Source organism: Camellia sinensis, chromosome 13 (genome assembly GCF_055761805.1).
Source record: "Camellia sinensis isolate YWXY chromosome 13, ASM5576180v1, whole genome shotgun sequence".
NCBI classification, from domain to species: domain Eukaryota; kingdom Viridiplantae; phylum Streptophyta; class Magnoliopsida; order Ericales; family Theaceae; genus Camellia; species Camellia sinensis.
Genome location: NC_138973.1, coordinates 7,625,276 through 7,645,898, shown reverse-complemented (window position 1 = coordinate 7,645,898; position 20,623 = coordinate 7,625,276). Strand labels below are relative to the sequence as shown.

At 38.6% G+C, this 20,623-nt stretch overlaps 1 protein-coding gene and 1 pseudogene across 1 annotated transcript; one reads left to right on the top strand and one right to left on the bottom strand.

The window, feature by feature from the left end:
- The first annotated feature begins 4,680 nt into the window (after positions 1–4,680).
- Positions 4,681–9,371, top strand: LOC114264341 (DNA-directed RNA polymerases IV and V subunit 2-like; annotated as a pseudogene).
- Positions 9,372–9,874: 503 nt separating this feature from the next.
- Positions 9,875–20,057, bottom strand: LOC114264299 (premnaspirodiene oxygenase-like). Its single transcript, XM_082901364.1, has 4 exons — positions 19,440–20,057; positions 18,362–18,678; positions 16,613–17,009; positions 9,875–10,337 (listed from the first exon to the last, which is right to left on the bottom strand). Exons 1-4 carry the CDS (start codon positions 20,011–20,013, stop codon positions 10,099–10,101), a joined length of 1,527 nt encoding a protein of 508 aa, XP_082757490.1. The 5' UTR covers positions 20,014–20,057; the 3' UTR covers positions 9,875–10,098.
- Between the last annotated feature and the right edge of the window lie 566 nt (positions 20,058–20,623).

Sequence of the window (20,623 nt, the reverse complement as noted above, 5' to 3'; positions counted from 1 at the left end):
AAGCTGCATTGAAGGCCCTACCAGTAACAAAGAACATAAAGAGAAATTAAAGCAGAGTAGTTAAATTGTAGTTTATCATACAATGATTGATGTAGTATATGGAATTTATCGTTCAATGACCGATGTGGTATGTGGAATGGGCTTGATCTATGCTTACTAAAGGCCAAAAAAAGGTGAGATAAAAAATTGACTTAGCTTACAAAGATTCATGTACCCTAATCCAAGATAAATGGTATAAAGCTGGTGAATCATACCATTTTGGGCTAGATTCTAAGTTGCTCACACTATACTACTCATTAAAAATCAGAACGGTATCAATTCATTAACTGTTTAAGATAAATGCTAACCCATTGCACCTATAGCTTGTGTATAACTGTATGATGTCCCAATATTGCAATGAATTTTTTGTTATCATTTGTTAACATCATGGCTTTTGTATATGGGCCTAGCCAACACAACCTACAGGACAAATTAGATACAACGACCATAATTCCAACAGTTCCGACACACTAGTAAATGAATAAAAAGTTTTTGTTTGGGTTACCGTGAAGATCGGCATTGACTCTCTCAAAGCATTCTAAACCAGGTGATATTAGGTTTATATCTTCCACAAATGGGGCTTCCAAACCTAAAACCCAAGTCGGATGATCAGCCTTCTTTGAGCTTGTTGGAGATTGTGGTTCAGGTACTGGACACTGCAGCTGAACCGTCTCTTCTTCAGATGGCCCAATTTGAGGTACCTGGGACATCATAAATGAATAAGAAGAATATCTTCAAATGAAAAAAGAAACATCGTTAATTTAATTATATTCACAGGAAGTATTTTGCAAGCATTTAATGTATGTATAATGCATTTATTGATGATAATGTAAAATAGAAAGAACTATCGAACAATTAAGAATTTCCAAATAAATATTTATATTATGCACCATCAATTGTCTACAAGTTTCTAGAAAATCAATCCATTTCTAGCAAAATCAAGCCTCCCAAAAAGAAGCGAATGATGAATAGATCAAGATATAAAGCAAACTGATTCTGGTTTGGGAGAGGGCGGGGAACCAAAAAAAGTAAAAATACATAAAGTTGCGATTACACATTTGTATGTGCATACAAATGCGATTCCATACTTGTTCACTCTGTGTGGGTCCTCGTATGTCAATATCTATACAAAGACCAAACTGGGATTGACAGATTTGTTAAAACAAATTTTGGATATAATTAACAAAGTACCACAGAAACAATTACAAAAACCATAAGGGCAATGGAGAGTTTTGAATCAACTGAAAATGAAAGAAAATAAAATAAAACAGAAGATAAACAATTAGCATCAGGATAAAAATATTCTGAACTCTAAAGCTTTCTCAACAAACATTTTTTTTCCAACAAATTTTAAAATTAAAAATAAATGAACTCCTGCAATGTCTCACTTTCTGATAAATTCTATGGTGGATAAACACTTACAAAAAGTCAAACCACCAATATCATGCAATCAGCCCACTCTTGTAAGAAAGGAAACATTTGGTTTGGTTAAGATGTGGATTCAAAATGCTAACAAGGATCTACAATATAAAATACCAAGAGAAAGAAAAGATACAGTAGTTCGTTAATGAACAAATCACACTGATACTTATACTTCCTAACTCAAAATACTTCTCAAAATGTTTGTGACTCTGGATACTTTCTATATCATATACAAAATTAATGCTTTTGATCTTATGATACACGTTAACGTCAAAATATATAAAAACATAAACAAACATAAAAGTAAATCAAAATATATAAACATATGTGTAAAAAAAAATTTAATGATTAGATAGTGATATACAAAGCAGCTGTGAATGTACAAATCACACTGAAACTACTTTCCAAACTTAAACATACTTCTCAAAATATATGAAGCCAATATTGACTTATTCAATCTAATAATATAAGTTAACTACTTAGTCCATGCACAATAATCAGTGCGGGATACTCATACTTCCAAACTCAAAATACTTCTCAAAATGTTTGCCACTCTGGATACTTTCTATATCATATACTGTATCAATGCTTTTGATTTATGATACACGTTAACGTCAAAATATATAAAAAACAGAAACAAACATAAAAGTAAATCAAAATATATAAACATATGTGCAAAAAAAAATTAATGATTAGATAGTGATATGCAGAGTAGCTGTGAATTGGGCTGTGCAAAATGCCTCTCAATCTGCTAAAACCGCTCTGATCCGCATCAATCCGCACCGCTCTAACCGCTAACCGCGGTTTAAACTTTAAAATTTATAATCCGCCAACCGAACCGCTCCGCTCTGCTATAGTTAATACATACATATTTTTTAATTTCCAATGAAATATCAATGTAAAAATGAGTGTGAAAGAGATTTAAGATATGAGATTTATTACAAATTGGTGGTTATATATATGAAACATATTATGTAAAATTACTTTATGTTATATATCTAAAAAATATTATACAAATTAGTGTTATATATTATGCAAATATATGATAATTAGTTAAAATATTATTCAATCCGCCAAAAATAGCCCAAACTGCAATTTGTCAATCCGCTAATCCGCTAACCCGCTATTCGGTTTGTAATTTTACTCTCAAACCGCCCGAACCGCACCATGCACACCCCTAGCTGTGAATGTACAAATCACACTGAAACTGATTTCTAAACTTAAAAATACTTCTCAAAATGTTTGCAACTGTGTGGGACTTTCTATATAATGCGTCGTATCAATGCTTTTGACCTTATGATACACATTAACCTCAAAATATATAAAAATACAAACAAACATAAAAATAAATCAAAATATATAAACATATGTGCAAAAAATTTAATTATTAGATAGCGATATACAGAGCGGTAATGTGTTATGCTCATGCATAATATATGAAGCCAATATTGACTTATTCAATCTAATAATATAAGTTAACTACTTAGTCCATGCACAATAATCAGTGCAGGACAAAATTTGATAATTGTAGTAATTCAAAAATGATATTTGTGTTGTAGTAAGCAGGCATGGAAATTAACAAAAAGGAAGCTAGTATGTGCTTGCACTCAACAATTATATAGAATAATGTAAATGGTTGGAATGAATATATATATATATATATAAGAGCAATTATTAAATTCCAAGCAACATGAGAAAAATGTGGCATTAAATTCCAAGAAATGTAGAGAGATATAGATGCAAAGGAGGGCAAGGAAAGCATCAACTGGTAGACCTGAACTGCCCTACCCTATTAAGATAGGAGCGCGACAAGGTTAAGTGGGGTACGCTTGGGAATGGGACAAGCTGAGTTAAATTAGATTTGGAGCGAGTACAAGTTTGGAATGCAAGCTTGCTAGAGAGTATTTTAAAAATCACTATTAACTTAGTGGCTTTGCATAGATAAGATGTCAAGCAAGGACACTCCTAATTCCACAAAAGAACTGGTGGTTTTCAATTTGGCCAAGTCAATGTAGATGGGCATTATAACATGACGCAAAATGACATGAGGCAACCTCGATTGAACATAACAATAACGACACAAATAACACAAGATAATTAGATGATTACATAACCATCCATCTTAGAGGAAAATGCACTCTAGTGTGTATTATAAAAGGAAAGTTTATTATAATAGGAATCGGGAACTTTATATTTAAAATAAAATAAAAAATGTGAGAGACAGAGGAGGGTCATTCTAAGAGAGATATATATGAGGGTATATATGTGAATGAAGGATAGAGGGAGTAAAATAGTAATTTTACTTCGGGGGGAACCAGGGCCGGGGACGGGACGGGCCGGGGCTGAAAGCCTGCACCTCCAAACTTACTGCTCTCAGGGGCCACGTCGGCATTCCATTAAACCCGACCATTGGACCATTGGATTGTTCCAGGTCATCTTGGTGAAGGTCAAGCTCCTTGTAAAATCTGACATACATGATGTCACAAGAGTTGCCCTAGTCGATTAGAATTCGCTTTACCTGGCACTCTCCAATCTGGAGGGATATTACCAAGGCATCGTTATGTGGATGTTGCACCATCTCTAGGTCGCCTTTAGTAAATGACACCACTGGTCCCTAGCACTCGTCTGCCCTAAGTCTCTTCTGCCGAACCTGATACACATGTTGCAAGTGTTTTACCTTATGAGTTTCCCCATGTATCTTGTTCTCATTGACCTTCGAGTGAATCACATTGATACTCAAGGTCCGTCTGCTTGTAGTTGTGGTGCTGGTAGAGGCGGTGCTACCGGTGCCTGAGGCAGTCTCGCTTGCTCCTCCATTGTCCTTAGGAATGGCAACGGGGCGGGGCGGGGCGGGGCCGGGGATCACCCTCCCCGTCCCCGATCCCCGAAACTACAAAAATCCCCGTCCCCGGCCCCGATCCCCGACGGGGAACCCACCACTCCCCCCCACCCCCACCTCCAACGGGGATCGGGTTTCTCCGACCCTGGAAAATCTCCGTACTCATCATCATCAACATCATTCAGCAACATCATCCAAAAAAAAAAAAAAATCATCAACAAAGACATGGCAGCAACATCATCAAAAAAAATTCATCATCATCAAGGCAGCAACATCAACAAAAAAAAAAAAAAGATACAGATGATCTGTTGTTACAGATCATGTATAAACACAACAGATCTATAAAAAAAAAACGATCTATTACAGATCTGTTACCGATCATGTATAAACACAAAGATAGAGATGATCTGTTACCGATCACCATCGGTGAGATCTGTTACCGATCATGTATAAACACAAAGATAAAGATCAAAGATCGGCACGATGGGTGGAAGGAGAGGACGTCGGAGAAGCTGCTGCCAACACCATTGGTGATGGTGAGATCGGAGGGAACGACGTTGTCGTCGGAGGTCTCGGAGGAGAATGAGGTGGCCCTCGTCGGAGGAGGAGGAGGAGGAAGAGGAGTTGGCGCTCCTCGTCGGAGGAGGAGGAGGAGGGTCTGAATCTGTAGACACCTATCTATCTGCCATTGATCTTCAATCTACACAAGAGAGAGAGAAAGAGGGAGAGAGGCTGAGAGTGTGATGTGAGTGAGAGAGAGGACCTAAACAAATAATATAATATATATAGTACCCTAAACAAATAATATAATATATATATATATATATACTATAATTACTCAGCGGGGATCAGTCGGGGATTAGTCGGGCCGGGGCCGGGGCCGGGGTTGGAGAACTGATCCCCGTCCCCGGCCCGAAAATCATCGGGGATTTAATTTTTAATACCATCCCCGGCCCTATGGGGATAATTTTCGGGGAAAAACCGTTCCGATCGGGGTCGAGGGATCGGGTCCCCATCAGGCCGGGTTTAAATTGCCATCCCTAATTGTCCTAGCCTCACTACGAGGTCCCTTAAATGACCCTATCTTACCAGGTCTTCCAGATGTGTTTTTAGGGCTCTACATCCTTGAGTTAGATGCCCATCCTCATTGTGGTAGGCACAACATTTCCCCAGACTTCTTTTCATAAATTCATCAGGAATCTTCTTTGGTGCTCTATAATAGGGCTGATTCTGGATTCTTTCCAAGACTTTGTAGACCGAAATTCAAAATACGGTTGTGACTGCCTGTGCAACCCTCAATCCTGTCTCTTGTTTATTGTATCCACCATTACCTCGGCCTCGCTTCGGCGAGTTGTTTCTCTTCTCTTATTTTGACGCCTTTGTCCCCGGTGTGTCCTCATCGGCCCTGACATACTTTTCTATCCTGGCCATAAGTTCCTCCATACTTTTTGGCAATGTCTTTGCTAGTGATTTTAGAAGCAGACAATCATCGTTCAGGCCGTTCTTAAAAGACACGATTGCTACCTCTTGGTTGCATCATGGTATTCAGTTGAACACCTCATAATACCTTTTGGCATAGGTCCTAAGGCTTTCATCCTCGCCAATTCTCAGAGCCATCAGGGAGTCTACCCTCAACGGTTATAGTTTGTTTGTCACGAATCTAGCCACAAACATCTCGGCTAGGCCTTTCCAGCTTTTCACAGTTCCTTTCGGCAACTTGTGAAACTAGTCTAACGCGATTTCCCCAAAGGAGGAGGGGAACACCTTGCAGAGTAACGACTCATTCCCGGTGTACAATGCCATTGAGTTCAGGTACAAGTCGACGTGAAAGTTAGGGTCAGACTTACCGTCTTATATTTGGAATCACGGCATATGAAACCTCTTTGGGGCTTCAAATTTGTCAAATTCTACCGAGAACGGTGTTCTCGACTTGACCGGAAAGGTTACCTTGGCATCTTGTCGCTTCCTCTGGAGATAATCTCTCAGATCCTCTATGGTCCGTCTAGGAGCTCGGCTATCTAAGGATTTTAGCCTCTTTGGCACGCTACTCCCGGTGTCGTTATGGGTCCTCTTGGACCTCCCTCCCTCCATTGGTCGTGTCAAAATAAAGTTCCTTCCCTTGAACATGTCGATGTTCTTTGGGATCAGCTTCTTTGGTACGATGTGTCCTCCGAGAATCTCCCTTCATTGACTCTCCTCGCCCGACCTCCCTTGAAGGCCGGTGAGAGTGTTCCTTGGTCCTGGTATACTGGGGGACTGGAGGAACTGTTTTCTACCCTCCTTTCTGGACATCTTTTTTGGCCGCTAGAATCGGCGTATCTTGTAACAAAAACTGTGGCTACATGACGTTGTTCTACATCATGAAATTGACGACCGATTGTAGGTCTGCAAATTTGTTCACCATTCCGTTCATCTCGCCGTCCCTCCTTAGGCATCTATTTTTCCATACTTGGAAGTCGTCCTCGTTATAATACCCGCCTCGATCTCACTTCTTTGGTATGTCGCCCTCCTGGCCAACGTCTTTCTCTTCGAGATTCTGATCCCGAGTTTCTTCATTGCAGTTGTCCTCTTCTACGTTAGGATCAAAGTGTTTACCACTTCTAGTAGGAATGTCGTCCCCAATCTTCTCTTTCTGTTCATTGTTGGCCATCTATTCTCCTTTCTTTCCCATAAACGATGCCAAATTGTGTGTGTTGTTTTCTGACCACACTGCCAAACAGGTACTTAGCTAGAGAACACTAGTAGAATAGATTGTGCCCGAACGACCTGTCACAAAAAGAAAAGACTCTGGCAGTGGTTCTTCCACCCGGGGGCACTCCGATGATCAAGTCAATACTCAGTTATCTCTCAAAGATAATAATTAGTGCTTAACTCACTAGCCAGAATACAAAAAGCGTACCTTAGACCCACGACGGTGCCCTTCTTTTATAGCTAGTACTAACCTAATCCCTATAGAAGCCTAGCTCCTCTTGAACTCTGGCTCAATGCTTATCCTAGACTCTCCAATAGATAGAGATAAACTCCCTAAGAGCTTTATCCTTATCTAGGCTGAGGTCCTTCTCCAATCTAGGATTCTTATTCCTTATCCGTTCATCTCGGATTCTGGTATCTCCTCAGATAATCTCAGCCTAGCTGAGATCACCTCAGTGCCATGACCAGGACAAGTAGCAACTCGGCAAGGCACTTCGGTGCTACCTTGACCACGTGTCGTTATTCAAAAAATATGTCCCCACAGTACCCACTTCATTAAGCAATTGACAAAGGCTAACAACATCTGTGCCGGAATAGAAAGTCCTCCCATTACCCTTCAAAATTGAAGATTGTAGTTTATAATCCAAACACAATAACACTTGAATTAGATCAAATATATAAGAAGCCACAAAGCTAACGTTGATAATACGGAAGCATTAGGGAAGAAGCCCAAGTATGAGGGTACTGTCAACTTTGGAAAGATGCACAGCAAAATTGGACGTGTTGATAGCCTTGATAATGATGGTTTTCCATTCATTGGAGCAAATCTCCAGAATGTTGATATTGTCATTGGGAAATGTGCTGAATCCAGGGTAGACCACAGTACAAAATTGAAGCACACTGAAAGAGGCATGGTTCAGAAAGTCGTGCTATCTGCTAATGATGATGGGAAAAACTTTGTTGTAGTATCTTTCAGCCAGGTAATTTCATTTTATAATTGTGATTGAATTTTGGTATGCATATATGTTCATGAAAGTGATTTGCTTGATACTTTCAGTGTTCAGGTTTTGCCTTTTTCTTTCTATAACAGTTGTTTGCCATAAAAAGTTCAATTCCTGATTAACAATTGAATTCTTAACTGTTTATTTCTTGCACAGGTTTGAACGCCATGTCTCGGTAACAAGTTCTCTAGCATGCATGGGCAGAAAGGTGTTTTGGGTTTTCTGGAATCTCAAGAGAATTTCCCTTTCACAATTCAAGGGATTGTCCCGGATATTGTCATAAATTCTCATGCATTTCCTTCACGTCAGACTCCTAGTCAATTGCTAGAGACTGCCTTGGGAAAGGGCATTGTATGTGGTGGTTCGCTAAGATACACCACCCCGTTTTCCACTATTTCTATTGATGCCATAACGGATCAGCTTCATAGGTAACAATACCATAACGAAGGCATCTTTTTACATTGTGTCGTGCTTATTGCAATGCATGTTGGCCTATATTTCATATGTGCTCCATACATTTTCTAGAAAACGTTTTATATATCTTTTGACATTTGGTACGATGAAAACAAAAGTTAATGGAAAACATTTTTTTTTGTCAACGGAAAACAATCTTATTTGGATGGAAAATATTTTTCACTTTTAAAAGATTGAAAACTTTTTTCCAAATTGAACTCTTCCTAATACCACCACTGCCGACGCCGCCGCCACCACCACCATCACAACCACCACTAACACCATAACTAATACAATCACTCACACATTAGTTCCAAGGTTGCAACCAAACATAGGAAAATGCTTTCTATGGAGAAAATGTTTCTGCCAAAACAAATGGAGTGATGCTATCACTCATTTTGTCATATAAATATAGATATGGCAGGGCTGGATTTTCAAGATGGGGGAATGAAATAGTGTACAAAGGCCGAACTGGTGAGATGAAACACTCTCTTGTATTTATGGCCCCAACATGCTACCAGCGTCTGACTCATATGTCCGAAGACAAAGTGAAATTCCGCAACACTGGACCTGTCCATCCGCTCACCAGACAGCCCGTGGCAGACAGGAAGCGCTTCGGAGGGATCAAATTTGGCGAGATGGAGCGTGACTGCCTTATAGCCCATGGTGTAGCAGCCAATCTCCATGAACGACTCTTCACGCTCAGTGACTCCTCCCAAATGCACATCTGCCGAAAATGTAAGAATATCGCAAATGTTATTCAGCGGCCAGTGTCTGGCAGTCGTAAGATTAAGGGTCCGTATTGCCGATTTTGCGAGTTTGTGGAAGATATTGTCAGAGTGAATGTGCCCTACGAAGCGAAGTTGCTGTGTCAAGAGCTTTTCTCCATGGACATATCTCTGAAGTTAGATAATGAAGTCTTTTGAGTTGTGAAAACTTTATCTGTTAATGTTTGGAGCAAAGACATATATATGTACTTATAACTTATCTAGTTGTATTGCAACCATGTATTAAGCCATGAAGGGTGAACTAGTCTTTTGCTCTTGTGTTTTAATGGGTTGGTTTTTTATTTTATTTTATTTTATTTTTTTTCAGTATTTACATTGTAGTTCTGAGACAGGTAAAGTCAATGGAAGGTGAGCGAGCCAGAACCAGAAAGAGTTGCTTAACTACATGCTATGATTCATTTGGCACCTCTTATAAGCTCATTTTGCCAAAAAGAGTGTCAAAAGTGTCTTTACTCGGCTTCAAGTGTCATTAGAGAGGATTCTATATATGTACATTGAGTTTAATAATTTACAAAAAAAAAAAATTGACATTTTTATTTAATAAAAATAAATTGATGATTTATATTGTAAATAAATTTAAAAAATCGAATTTAAATTAACAAAAGAAAAAATACAGGGTTTGTTTTGTTACAAGACTCAAATTTTGAAATTTTTTTAAATAAATTATTAAATAGAGTAAATAAAAGCAAAACATGAGAGAAAGCAGGCTGAAGGAAACACAACTTGATTACATGATAGGAAATACAAATTTGGAAGACGACGGAGCAAGTAATATTTCAATTATTACAGCTCCTTTTTGGGGGGTTTGTTCTCTTATTATTGATGTTTTTATTTAATAGCTCATTCTAGGCCTTCATTGGTTGCTTCATCCACTAAATGAAGGAACAAAAGGAGTGGGAACTAAGCACAACCCATTTCTCTTCCTGACAATAGCTCCATGCCCCTCATTCATATCCAAATCTTCTGGCTTCATCTCCCCTGGAAGCTCCCAATCGAAGTGGTAGAGAAGTAGAGCTAGAGGCAGCTCAACATTTGCCAATCCAAACAACATCCCCGGACATATCCTCCTCCCGGCTCCAAACGGAATAAACTCAAAGTTATTTCCTGTAAAATAGTGTTGTAAGAAGAATAATAGAGAGAATCAAACTAATTATAATACGGTCTGTTTTGTTAGGATCAAACACACACCCAGAAAATATCACACACACACAGAGAACACAATATTTACGTGGTTCGGCCCAATGCCTACATCCACGGACAGAAATGAGAATTTTCACTAAAATGGAGCAAAATACAAAATACAGAGGAGGAGATGAAACTCACTCAACTCACAGCTCTTACTCTCCAATTTCTGATATCTCTCATCCTCTCCCTCCCATCTCTATTTATACACACAAGGAGTAGGTGGGAGAGCCTTCATTCTTGACTTGGCTAGCCTCCATTCTTGACCTTTGCTATGGTTGGTGGCTGCCAAGCTTGACTTGGTTGGTTCCCATGTTTTTCATGCATGTGGGTTGGAACAACAATTCTCCCCCTCCATACCCAGATGCATGACTGACTTCTCACTTGAAGTCCATCCCGGCAATGTCTCTGCAAATTTCGAGTTTGTCTCTCGAGACCACCTTTGTAAGCATGTCAGCTGGATTCTTATCTGTGTGAATCTTGGTCAGTTCCAATAACTGCTTGTTCATCACTTCGCGTATCCAATGATACCGAACATCAATGTGCTTTGTGCGAGAATGGTACATTGAATTCTTGCTCAGGTCTATGGCACTCTGACTATCACAATGTACCGTGAACTTTTCTTGCTTTAATCCCAATTCTTGGAGAAACCGTTTCAACCACAACATTTCTTTCCCGGCTTCCGCTGCGGCAATATACTCTGCCTCAGTTGTGGATAAAGCAACACACTTTTGCAGCTTGGACTGCCAAGACACAGCTCCCCCTGCGAAAGTGAACAGCAATCCTGATGTAGATTTCCTACCATCAAGATCGCCTGCCATATCTGAATCAGTATAGCCTTCCAAGACTGGTTTAGCATCTCTAAAGCACAAACACATTTTTGCTGTACCCTTGAGGTACCTCAGAATCCACTTGACTGCTTCCCAATGCTCTTTTCCTGGATTGGAAAGGAATCTGCTTACAACTCCAACCGCATGAGCAATATCTGGTCGGGTGGACACCATTGCATACATCAAACTCCCTACAGCGGATGAGTAGGGAATCGCCTCCATCTCTTGTCTTTCCTTCGTAGATGAGGGACAAGAATTCTTGCTCAGCTTGAAATGATTAGCCAGCGGAGTACTGACTGGCTTGGCATCTTTCATGTTGAACTTCTCAATTACTCGTTCAATGTACTTCTCCTGTGACAGCCACAACTTCTTGGCTTTCCTGTCACGCACAATATTCATGCCCAAAATTTGCTGTGCAGGGCCTAGGTCCTTCATGTCAAAGGACTGTAATAACTCCTTCTTCAGTGATCTGATTGTTGTGGCATCTTGTCCAACGATCAACATGTCATCAACATAGAGTAGAAGTATGATAAAGTTTCCACCGGGAAATGTCCTGACATAAACACACTGGTCTGCAACAGTTCTCTTGTACTCATGACCTACCATGAATGAGTCAAACTTCTTGTACCACTGTCTCGGCGCTTGTTTGAGGCCGTAGAGACTCTTCTTCAATCTGCAGACTAAGTTTTCTTTCCCTTTGACTTCAAAACCTTCTGGCTGCTCCATGTAAATTTCTTCCTTTAGATCACCATGGAGAAATGCTGTCTTCACATCCATTTGTTCAAGTTCCAAATTCAAACTAGCTGCTAGTCCCAAAACTACTCGAATGGATGTCATTTTTACAACTGGCGAAAAGATTTCATCAAAATCAATACCTTTCTTCTGCCCAAAACCTTTGACAACCAATCGAGCCTTATACTTGACTAGCTTTCCGCTGCCATCTTTCTTCAACTTGAACACCCATTTGTTCTGCAATGCTTTTCGACCCTGGGGAAGTTTCACCAAATCATAAGTCTGATTCTTCTGCAAGGATTGCATTTCTTCTTGCATAGATTGCTGCCAGCTACTCTTCTCCTTATGATTTTGAGCTTCTTGAAAACTTTCTGGCTCCCCCTCATCGGTAAGCAAAATATACTCAGAAGCAGGGTATTTGGTTGACGGCTTAAATTCTCTTGTTGATCTTCGTAACTGTGGACCAACAGTCTCTGGTAGAGGGGGTTGTGGCTCCCCCTGCTCAACACCCTCTGCTTCTGGATCTTCTTCTTCTAGAAATCCATCCTGCAACTGTACATTATTGACTGCATGCTGCGGTAACTCTTCTTCATCAGTGGCATGCTGTGATGGTGCAGGGTTTGGAATAATTTCTGAAACATCATCAACTTTGGGTTTGGCTGGTTGCCCAAAGTCTTCAAAGGTCTGGCCTTCTTGAAACACCACATCTCGGCTTCGAATGACCTTTTTGTGTTTCGGATCCCACAATCTGTATCCAAATTCTTCATCTCCATAGCCAATAAAGATGCATGGAGTGGCTTTGTCATCCAGCTTCTGTCTGTGCTCTTTGGATACATGTGCAAATGCTTTGCACCCAAACACTCTCAAGTGAGAGTAAGAAATCTCCCTTCCAGACCATACTTCTTCTGGAATCTGAAAATTCAGTGGAACTGATGGCGATCTGTTGATCAAATAGCAAGCAACACGAACAGCTTCTCCCCAAAATGGCTTTGGTAGCTTTGCCATTTTGAGCATACATCTGACCTTCTCCACAATGGTTCGGTTCATTCTCTCGGCTATACCATTGTGTTGTGGGGTTCCAGGAACAGTCTTCTCATGCCGGATGCCGTGAGTAGCACAGTAGGCTTTAAATTCCTTTGACGTGTACTCGCCTCCATTGTCTGTTCGGAGACATTTCAGCTTCTTTTCAGTCTCCCTTTCCACCATAGCATGGAATGTCTGAAAATGCTGGAACACCTCAGCTTTGGTCTTTAAGACATAAACCCATACCTTCCGTGATGCATCATCAATGAACGTCAGAAAGTATTTTCTACCACCCAACGATTCCACTTCAATGGGACCGCAAACATCAGAGTATACTCTGCTCAACAACTCTGATTGTCTTCTGGATGATGAATGGAAAGCTACTCTATGATGCTTCCCAAACAAGCAGTTGTCACAAGGATTTAATTTTGCATCTTTGGCAAAGGGAATAAGTGACTTCTTTGCCAAAATCTGTAACCCTTTCTCACTCATGTGACCCAGCCTTTTGTGCCACAAATTTGGTGAAGTCTCATCTTCTGCTGCGTTGAGACTATTTGAATTCACCTCCACATGAGTCTTGTATAGTGTGCCAATTGCCTGTCCTTTGGCTACCACGAGAGATCCCTTTTTCAACTTCCATATGCCTTTGCCAAAGTAGTTCTCATAGCCTTGTCGATCTAAGGCTATCCCTGAAATAAGATTCAGGCGTAAATCGGGAACATGCCTGACATCTTTCAACACCATTGTGCACCCAACTTTGGTTTGGATATGAACATCACCAATTCCCACAATTTTTGAAAAACTGGAGTTACCCATTTTCACTGTACCAAAATCTCCAGCTTGGTACGTACTGAAGAACTCCTTCTGGGATGTAGCGTGGTAGGAAGCTGCTGTATCTACCACCCACTCGGTGTCGTTGTCTGACATATGGAGGCATTCTTCTTCTTCAACAGAGAATAATGCAATATCCTCTGAGACAGAAACTGCAGTGGTCCCATCTTCGGTCTTTGGCTGTCTATTGCCTTGTTGTTGTTCTCCCTTCAAGGCATAGCAATACTTCTTTATGTGACCCTCCTGGCCACAATGGTAACATTTGAACCTTGGCCGGCTCGTTCCTTCTTTGAATTTCCCTCTGTCTTGAGATCTTCCTCTGCTGCGTCCTCTACTTTTGCTTCTTCCCCTGCCCCTGCCTCTGCTTTTATTTTCTGTGACGAGGGCATGGGATTGATCTCCACCCATTTCTTTCTTTCTTGCCTCTTCACTAAATAAGGCATCTGTAACCATGCTCATGGTCAGTTTCCCTTCTGGGGCAGAGTTGCTGAGAGACACCACCAATGTCTCCCAACTGTCTGGCAAAGAACTGAGCAGCAATAGGGCCTGCATTTCATCATCTAACTCCATTTTGACAGTTGTTAGTTGGTTCACCAAATTTTGAAACTCACTGGTATGTTCAGCAACAGAGATACCGCCTTTCAACTTCAAATTCACAAGTCTCCTCATCAGGAGGGCTTTGTTCCGAGCAGTCTTCGACTGGTACATGCCTTCTAACTTTATCCAGAGAGCATAGGCATCAGTCTCCTGTGCGACATGGTGGAAGACACTGTGATCAATCCATTGTCTGATCTGGCCAATGGTCTTTCGGTTCTTCCGCTTCCAGTCTTCGTCTTTTTCCGTTGGTGGTTTAACGCCATTAAGCTCAATGGGGTCAAACAAATCTCGGCAATACAAGACATCTTCCATTCTAGGCTTCCAAATGGCATAATTGGAAGCATTTAACTTTATCATAGAACCTGAAGTCGACGTTGATTCCTCCATCATACAATAATGATCGTTGGCTGAAAAACAAGTTTTGCTGTGGAGTCCGGACTGGTCAAATTAGCCGAAAAAGCACTTCGGATTGCCAAAATAAAAACTTCAAATTTTTAAAAACTTATTTGCAAAATCTGACCGTACGGATGTGTCCGGAATACTCCAAATAGTCGGAAACCACTATTGGATCACCCAAATCGGATCTCAAATGGCTTAGATCAAGCCAAAACAGATTGAATGGTTCAGATGGGCAGAATCTGGTGCGCCTGCGAAGCACCAGATTATTCCTCCGGTTCTGCTGACGTCAGCGGCTCAGTCAGCGGCTTGGTCAGCGGCTTGGTCAGCGGCTTGGTCAACTCGGCTTCGGCTCGGCTTGGGGCGCGCGTGCTGATGGCGCGTGTAAGACACGCGCTGGTCCTCAGTCGTCTTCCTCCTTGAACCGCGCGTGTAGCGCGTGTCTGAGAGTGGGATCACGCGCCGGGTACCTGAACGGCGCGTGTGGGCGCGTGTCTGAGAGTGGGATCACTCGCCAACTTCCAGGAGCGCGTGGAAGCGCGTGCAGCCTCCGTTTGGTGTCTGTTTTATATTTCTGGACTCCTCTCGTCGAGTCCTTGCTCCTGGTATGCTCAAAATCGGATTTCGAGCAATACGATTTCTGGGCAGTTTCGAAACAATACTCTGTTTTTCCGAAAAACGTATAATTTGGCTCTGATACCACTTTGTTAGGATCAAACACACACCCAGAAAATATCACACACACACAGAGAACACAATATTTACGTGGTTCGGCCCAATGCCTACATCCACGGACAGAAATGAGAATTTTCACTAAAATGGAGCAAAATACAAAATACAGAGGAGGAGATGAAACTCACTCAACTCACAGCTCTTACTCTCCAATTTCTGATATCTCTCATCCTCTCCCTCCCATCTCTATTTATACACACAAGGAGTAGGTGGGAGAGCCTTCATTCTTGACTTGGCTAGCCTCCATTCTTGACCTTTGCTATGGTTGGTGGCTGCCAAGCTTGACTTGGTTGGTTCCCATGTTTTTCATGCATGTGGGTTGGAACAACATGTTTCTCAAACCGATGGAACTTAACCAATCATGGTGTCGGTTTTTTTTGTTTTTAAATTTAACACAAATATCAACATAAATAATATATTTAAATACTTTTTATTTTTTTGAATATTAGAAAATAAATTATAAATGCTATATGTTTTACATTAAAGATTAGGATAGAAAACATTTATGAAGCATCCTTTCTATCTCTTTTAATTTATTCTAATGGAGGAATCTATAAATTTTTATAAAAGGAATATATACTCACTACTTGAGTTTCAAATCTAAATTAGAGAGTGTTGTTCGGATGGTTCACAACAAGTTTTGTTTTAATGATTTATATCATTGTAAGCTTTATGATGGGCACCGCAAAGGCCCAATAATCACCAACTGGAAAGAAATCTGCATTACTATTTTATAGAACTCTTAAAACTTCATATTGGTAACGGTTAAAATCGAACCCTAACATGCCATTTCAATTTCTCAACTAATAATAATAATAACAAATAAATAAATAAATAAAGAGTGTGCTTTCTTTCAAGTTGATAGTGTTTGGATTTTGTAGGTCTATTTTGACATTAATTTCAATGATCCAAACAGTTTACTTTTTAAGATTTGTTGAGTAAAATATTTAAGTACAAAATTAAAATGATTAAATATCAGTAATTATATATTTTAATCATATTTATTTTTTTTTTTAAAATAGGCAAGAAATATAATTTCAAAAATAATCGACCTACCTGCAAAATCAATGGAACTGAGTTCGAATCTCTCCGGCATGAAGGTCTGAGCATCATCCCAATAGTTGGGGTCTCTTCCGATGGCCCAAGCATTGACAAGGACTTGGGTATTGGCGGGTATGTTGTATCCATCAATATTGCAAGGCTCTCTGCTTTCTCTTGGGAGCAACAATGGTGATGGAGGGTGAAGCCTTAGGGTTTCTTTGATCACCATTTTAAGGTAAGTTAGTTTTTGAATGCGAGTCTCATGGGGGAACCTTCGCTTTTCATTGAGCTTTAAGAGTGATTGTCTCAACTCTGCTTGTGCTTTCTTCATTACAATTGGGTTTTTCATCAGCTCTGCCATTGCCCATTCGACCGTTGTTGATGAAGTTTCAGTTGAACCAGTGAACATGTCCTGCATATTCAATTCAACACACATATGGGGCTACCTTGTTGGGTTCACAAAATACACTAATGATCTTCAATGTATGTACTGTTCCAATGTCATTTTTGGTTATCAGAGTTCCAATTTTTATAATTTAATCCTTATACAATGTTATATAGGCCCGTTTGGTAAAGCTGTGGAAAAGTGATTATAGCTTGTACTTTAACAGCTTATAACTTATAACTGTGAATATAAGCTGGTTTTTGACTTATAAATTAAGCTTCTCCCCCCCTACTCAAAGAATAAGTTGATTTTTGACTTACAAAATGCTATAAGATGTATTGTTAAACTGAACCAAACACATCAAAATAGCTTAAATTAAGCTAAAAGCTGAAATAAGTTAGAAATAAGCCCTACCAAACAGGGCCATAGAAAATAAAAACATGGGATGATGGAGCAGGGAAATTTGACAAACTATAATATAGAGAAGAAAAGCACATATGGTGTAAATTAATTGTTAGGAAATATGGATACGGATATGATATGATGCGGATATGATGATATGACAAAATCTAGAAAAATAGGATATGGATACGACTAGGTTACGTTTGTAAAAAAAATATTTTTGAAAATATTAACTTAGTAGTTAGTTATGAGCTCAAAAATGTTGTGAAACTATACTATAATTTTATAATGCAAAATAATAATTGTTAAGAAATAGGTAATAATTTAAGTTGGTAGCTAGTTTACTTCTTTTACTTTTTAATTGGTCTTATAAATATTTCATTTTAATATCAAGTTTAATATGTTTATATTACAATAACAGAAAAACGATATTTAATTTAATTAATTCTTACTTTCTATGTAGTTATGAAAATAAGTCAATTTGACAAATTATACTCTAATTAACTATATTCTTCTTATCAAAGAACTAAGTAAAGTATTGAAAAAAAAGTTATTGTTTTTATCCTCATATATAATTATATTATATTATAATACTATGCAAGAAATACTACAATTCTAATTTTGTGACTTGGAGTATTCGATATTTTAAAATTAATGAAAAATTAATTAAGAAGTATCCGATACTTTTAGTAAGTATCTGATACGTATATTCTGTCCTTTTAAAAGTATTCATACTTCATAGATTAACAGAATTAGAACTTTGGGAACATATGTGAGAGGGAACACATATTTTAGTTACATATGTATATTCTAATACACAATCATCATTTGAAATTGGATCATTAAGACACAAATTAAAAAATTAAAATTAATTTTAGACAACCAAATTAAGAAACAAACGAACACATAATTTAGGTTGCTTTTATCTAAAAACAAAATTATGGAATTATATATAATACTATAACACAAGAACTTACAAAAATGATAGCTTTAATGTTGTCGTCTGTGATGGGAAACTGAAGGCCACCAGTTTTCTCAAGCCTTAGTAGAACATCTAGTAGATCTTCGTCTCTTTGTTCACTTTCTTCTTTGCTTGCCATTCTTCTCTCTCTGATAATGCTTTCAAGGACATCATCAATCTTCCTATGCATTTTCATCAACTTAGGCTTCATCCCACTAACCACATGTAGCAACTTTATGGATGGAAACAAATCAGCCAAGTCAAAACCTCCTGCCAAAGATGTGGTGTCTTTCATCAGCTCCATTAATACTTCTTGGTCTCTGCACTTCTTTCCTATTCAAAAAAGCAAAATCATGAAAATCAAGCAATCAAAAAACAGTAAATAATAATAATAATAATAATAATAATAATAATAAGGGGGAATTAAATGCAGTTTGGAAAAGGAAAACAAAAATTATCAACATAGGGAGTGTATAAGTATGTTTGTGGTGGAGTGCAATTGAAACTTACCCTCCCATGTATTTATTATTTTTTTCTCCTTTTGTTTCACTTACATGTAATTTTCCCTAATAATAATAAAAGTATGAAAAGGAAAATAGCTTGCGAAATTAATGCGAAATACGACAAGTTATTGTACAACTATATTCCCCTCCCTTCCTGCAGAAAGAGATGTGGGCCCTATATTCATAGGAAGAATTACAATTAAGTGGATTTTGAAAAACTAATTACAGATGCATGCAAAAAATTAAGAATTTTAGTTAGTAATATTTATAAAGCTCACCCTTGATGAATAATTTATTTCCTAAATCTACACTTAATTGTATGTTTCCCATATATTTATAAATAATGGACATGTAAACATAACTTCTTATTATCAATATCCGTGGTGCCACATGCACTAATTAATGTACTAACTAATGTACCAACTAGTGTTATGACATTATTATTGATCTCATCCATTATACAAATTGCAAATATTTAAAAATTCTAAAATTATGCTATATCATTGATTAATACACTAAGTTCATACACTAATTAATATATATAACAATTATTCTGTCAATATTGTTGCTTAATTAACTTTCCAACATTACCCACTGCTGCTTTGCAAGTTATGTTACTTGTCAGATCATAAAGTTTTTCTGACAGATTGACTGGGACTCCGGATGACAACTTTATGTATTCAATAAGATCCGAGACTTCATTTTCTCGAATGCCACGGAAATACCGGACTTTACTGGCACTCAAGAGTTCCTCCGTGCAAATTTTCCGCATTTGTCGCAAATAACCACCGTAGGGAGAGAAACCGATGTCAGAGCAGTACAGAAGAGTCTCGGCGACAAGAAGTCTCGGCCTGTTTGCTAGGGCAAGATCATGGGTTGTCATCACCATTTTGGCTAGCCGAGGCGATGATATGACAACCGCAGAGACCTCGCCGAGCTGGAGGTGCATTAGAGGCCCGTGTTTGGTCGCTAAGTCTTGAAGACTGCGGTGAGGAAGAGAGGATAGCTGGTGGATGTTTCCGATGAGAGGTAGCTTCCAAGGACCTGGAGGGAGGTTTCGAATGGTGGTTCGGGTTTTGGGTCTTATCCATTGCTTTACTAGCATGAACAAGAACAGGATGAGGAAGAAAAGAGTGGTTAGAGAGAAGGGAAATGGGGCCACCATGGTAGATAGAGAGAAGAGAGTGTTATGCGTAACCTATTCTCCAAGATTTTCGTAACATATATACGGTGATATTTGGGAATTGAGTTTTTTTTTTTTGTAGATTTTTTTAGTTATAGGATATTTTTGGAATTTTTTTTTTTTTTTTTGTGTTTGGTAAAATAGTTGGGTTTTTTTTGTGGTTAGATGTGATTGTGAGGGAAAAAAAAATGATTATGAGATTTGATGTGATATTTTGTTTGAATTTATTTTTTTTTCTTGATTTTGTAACTAATTTGTCTTTTAGTGAAAAAAAAATTAAAAAAAAAAAACCTAAAAACTAACTTCCCAAACACCCTAGGGTGTTTACGAAATGCTATTTTTTAGCTTTTTGAATTAAAATTTACTAAAAGATAAAATATGTTAAAATAGTCAATAAAATAAAATATCACATCAAAATCGTTATTATTTCATTTTTTCTCTCACAAATATCATATCAAATTAAAAAAAAATTCAACTATCTTTCCAAGCACAAAAAATTTAGCCTACTAAAATAGCCCAAAACTAAAATAGCAACTTCCTAAACATCCATAATATATCATTAATAAAAGGTAAATTACAAATACACTCTCTT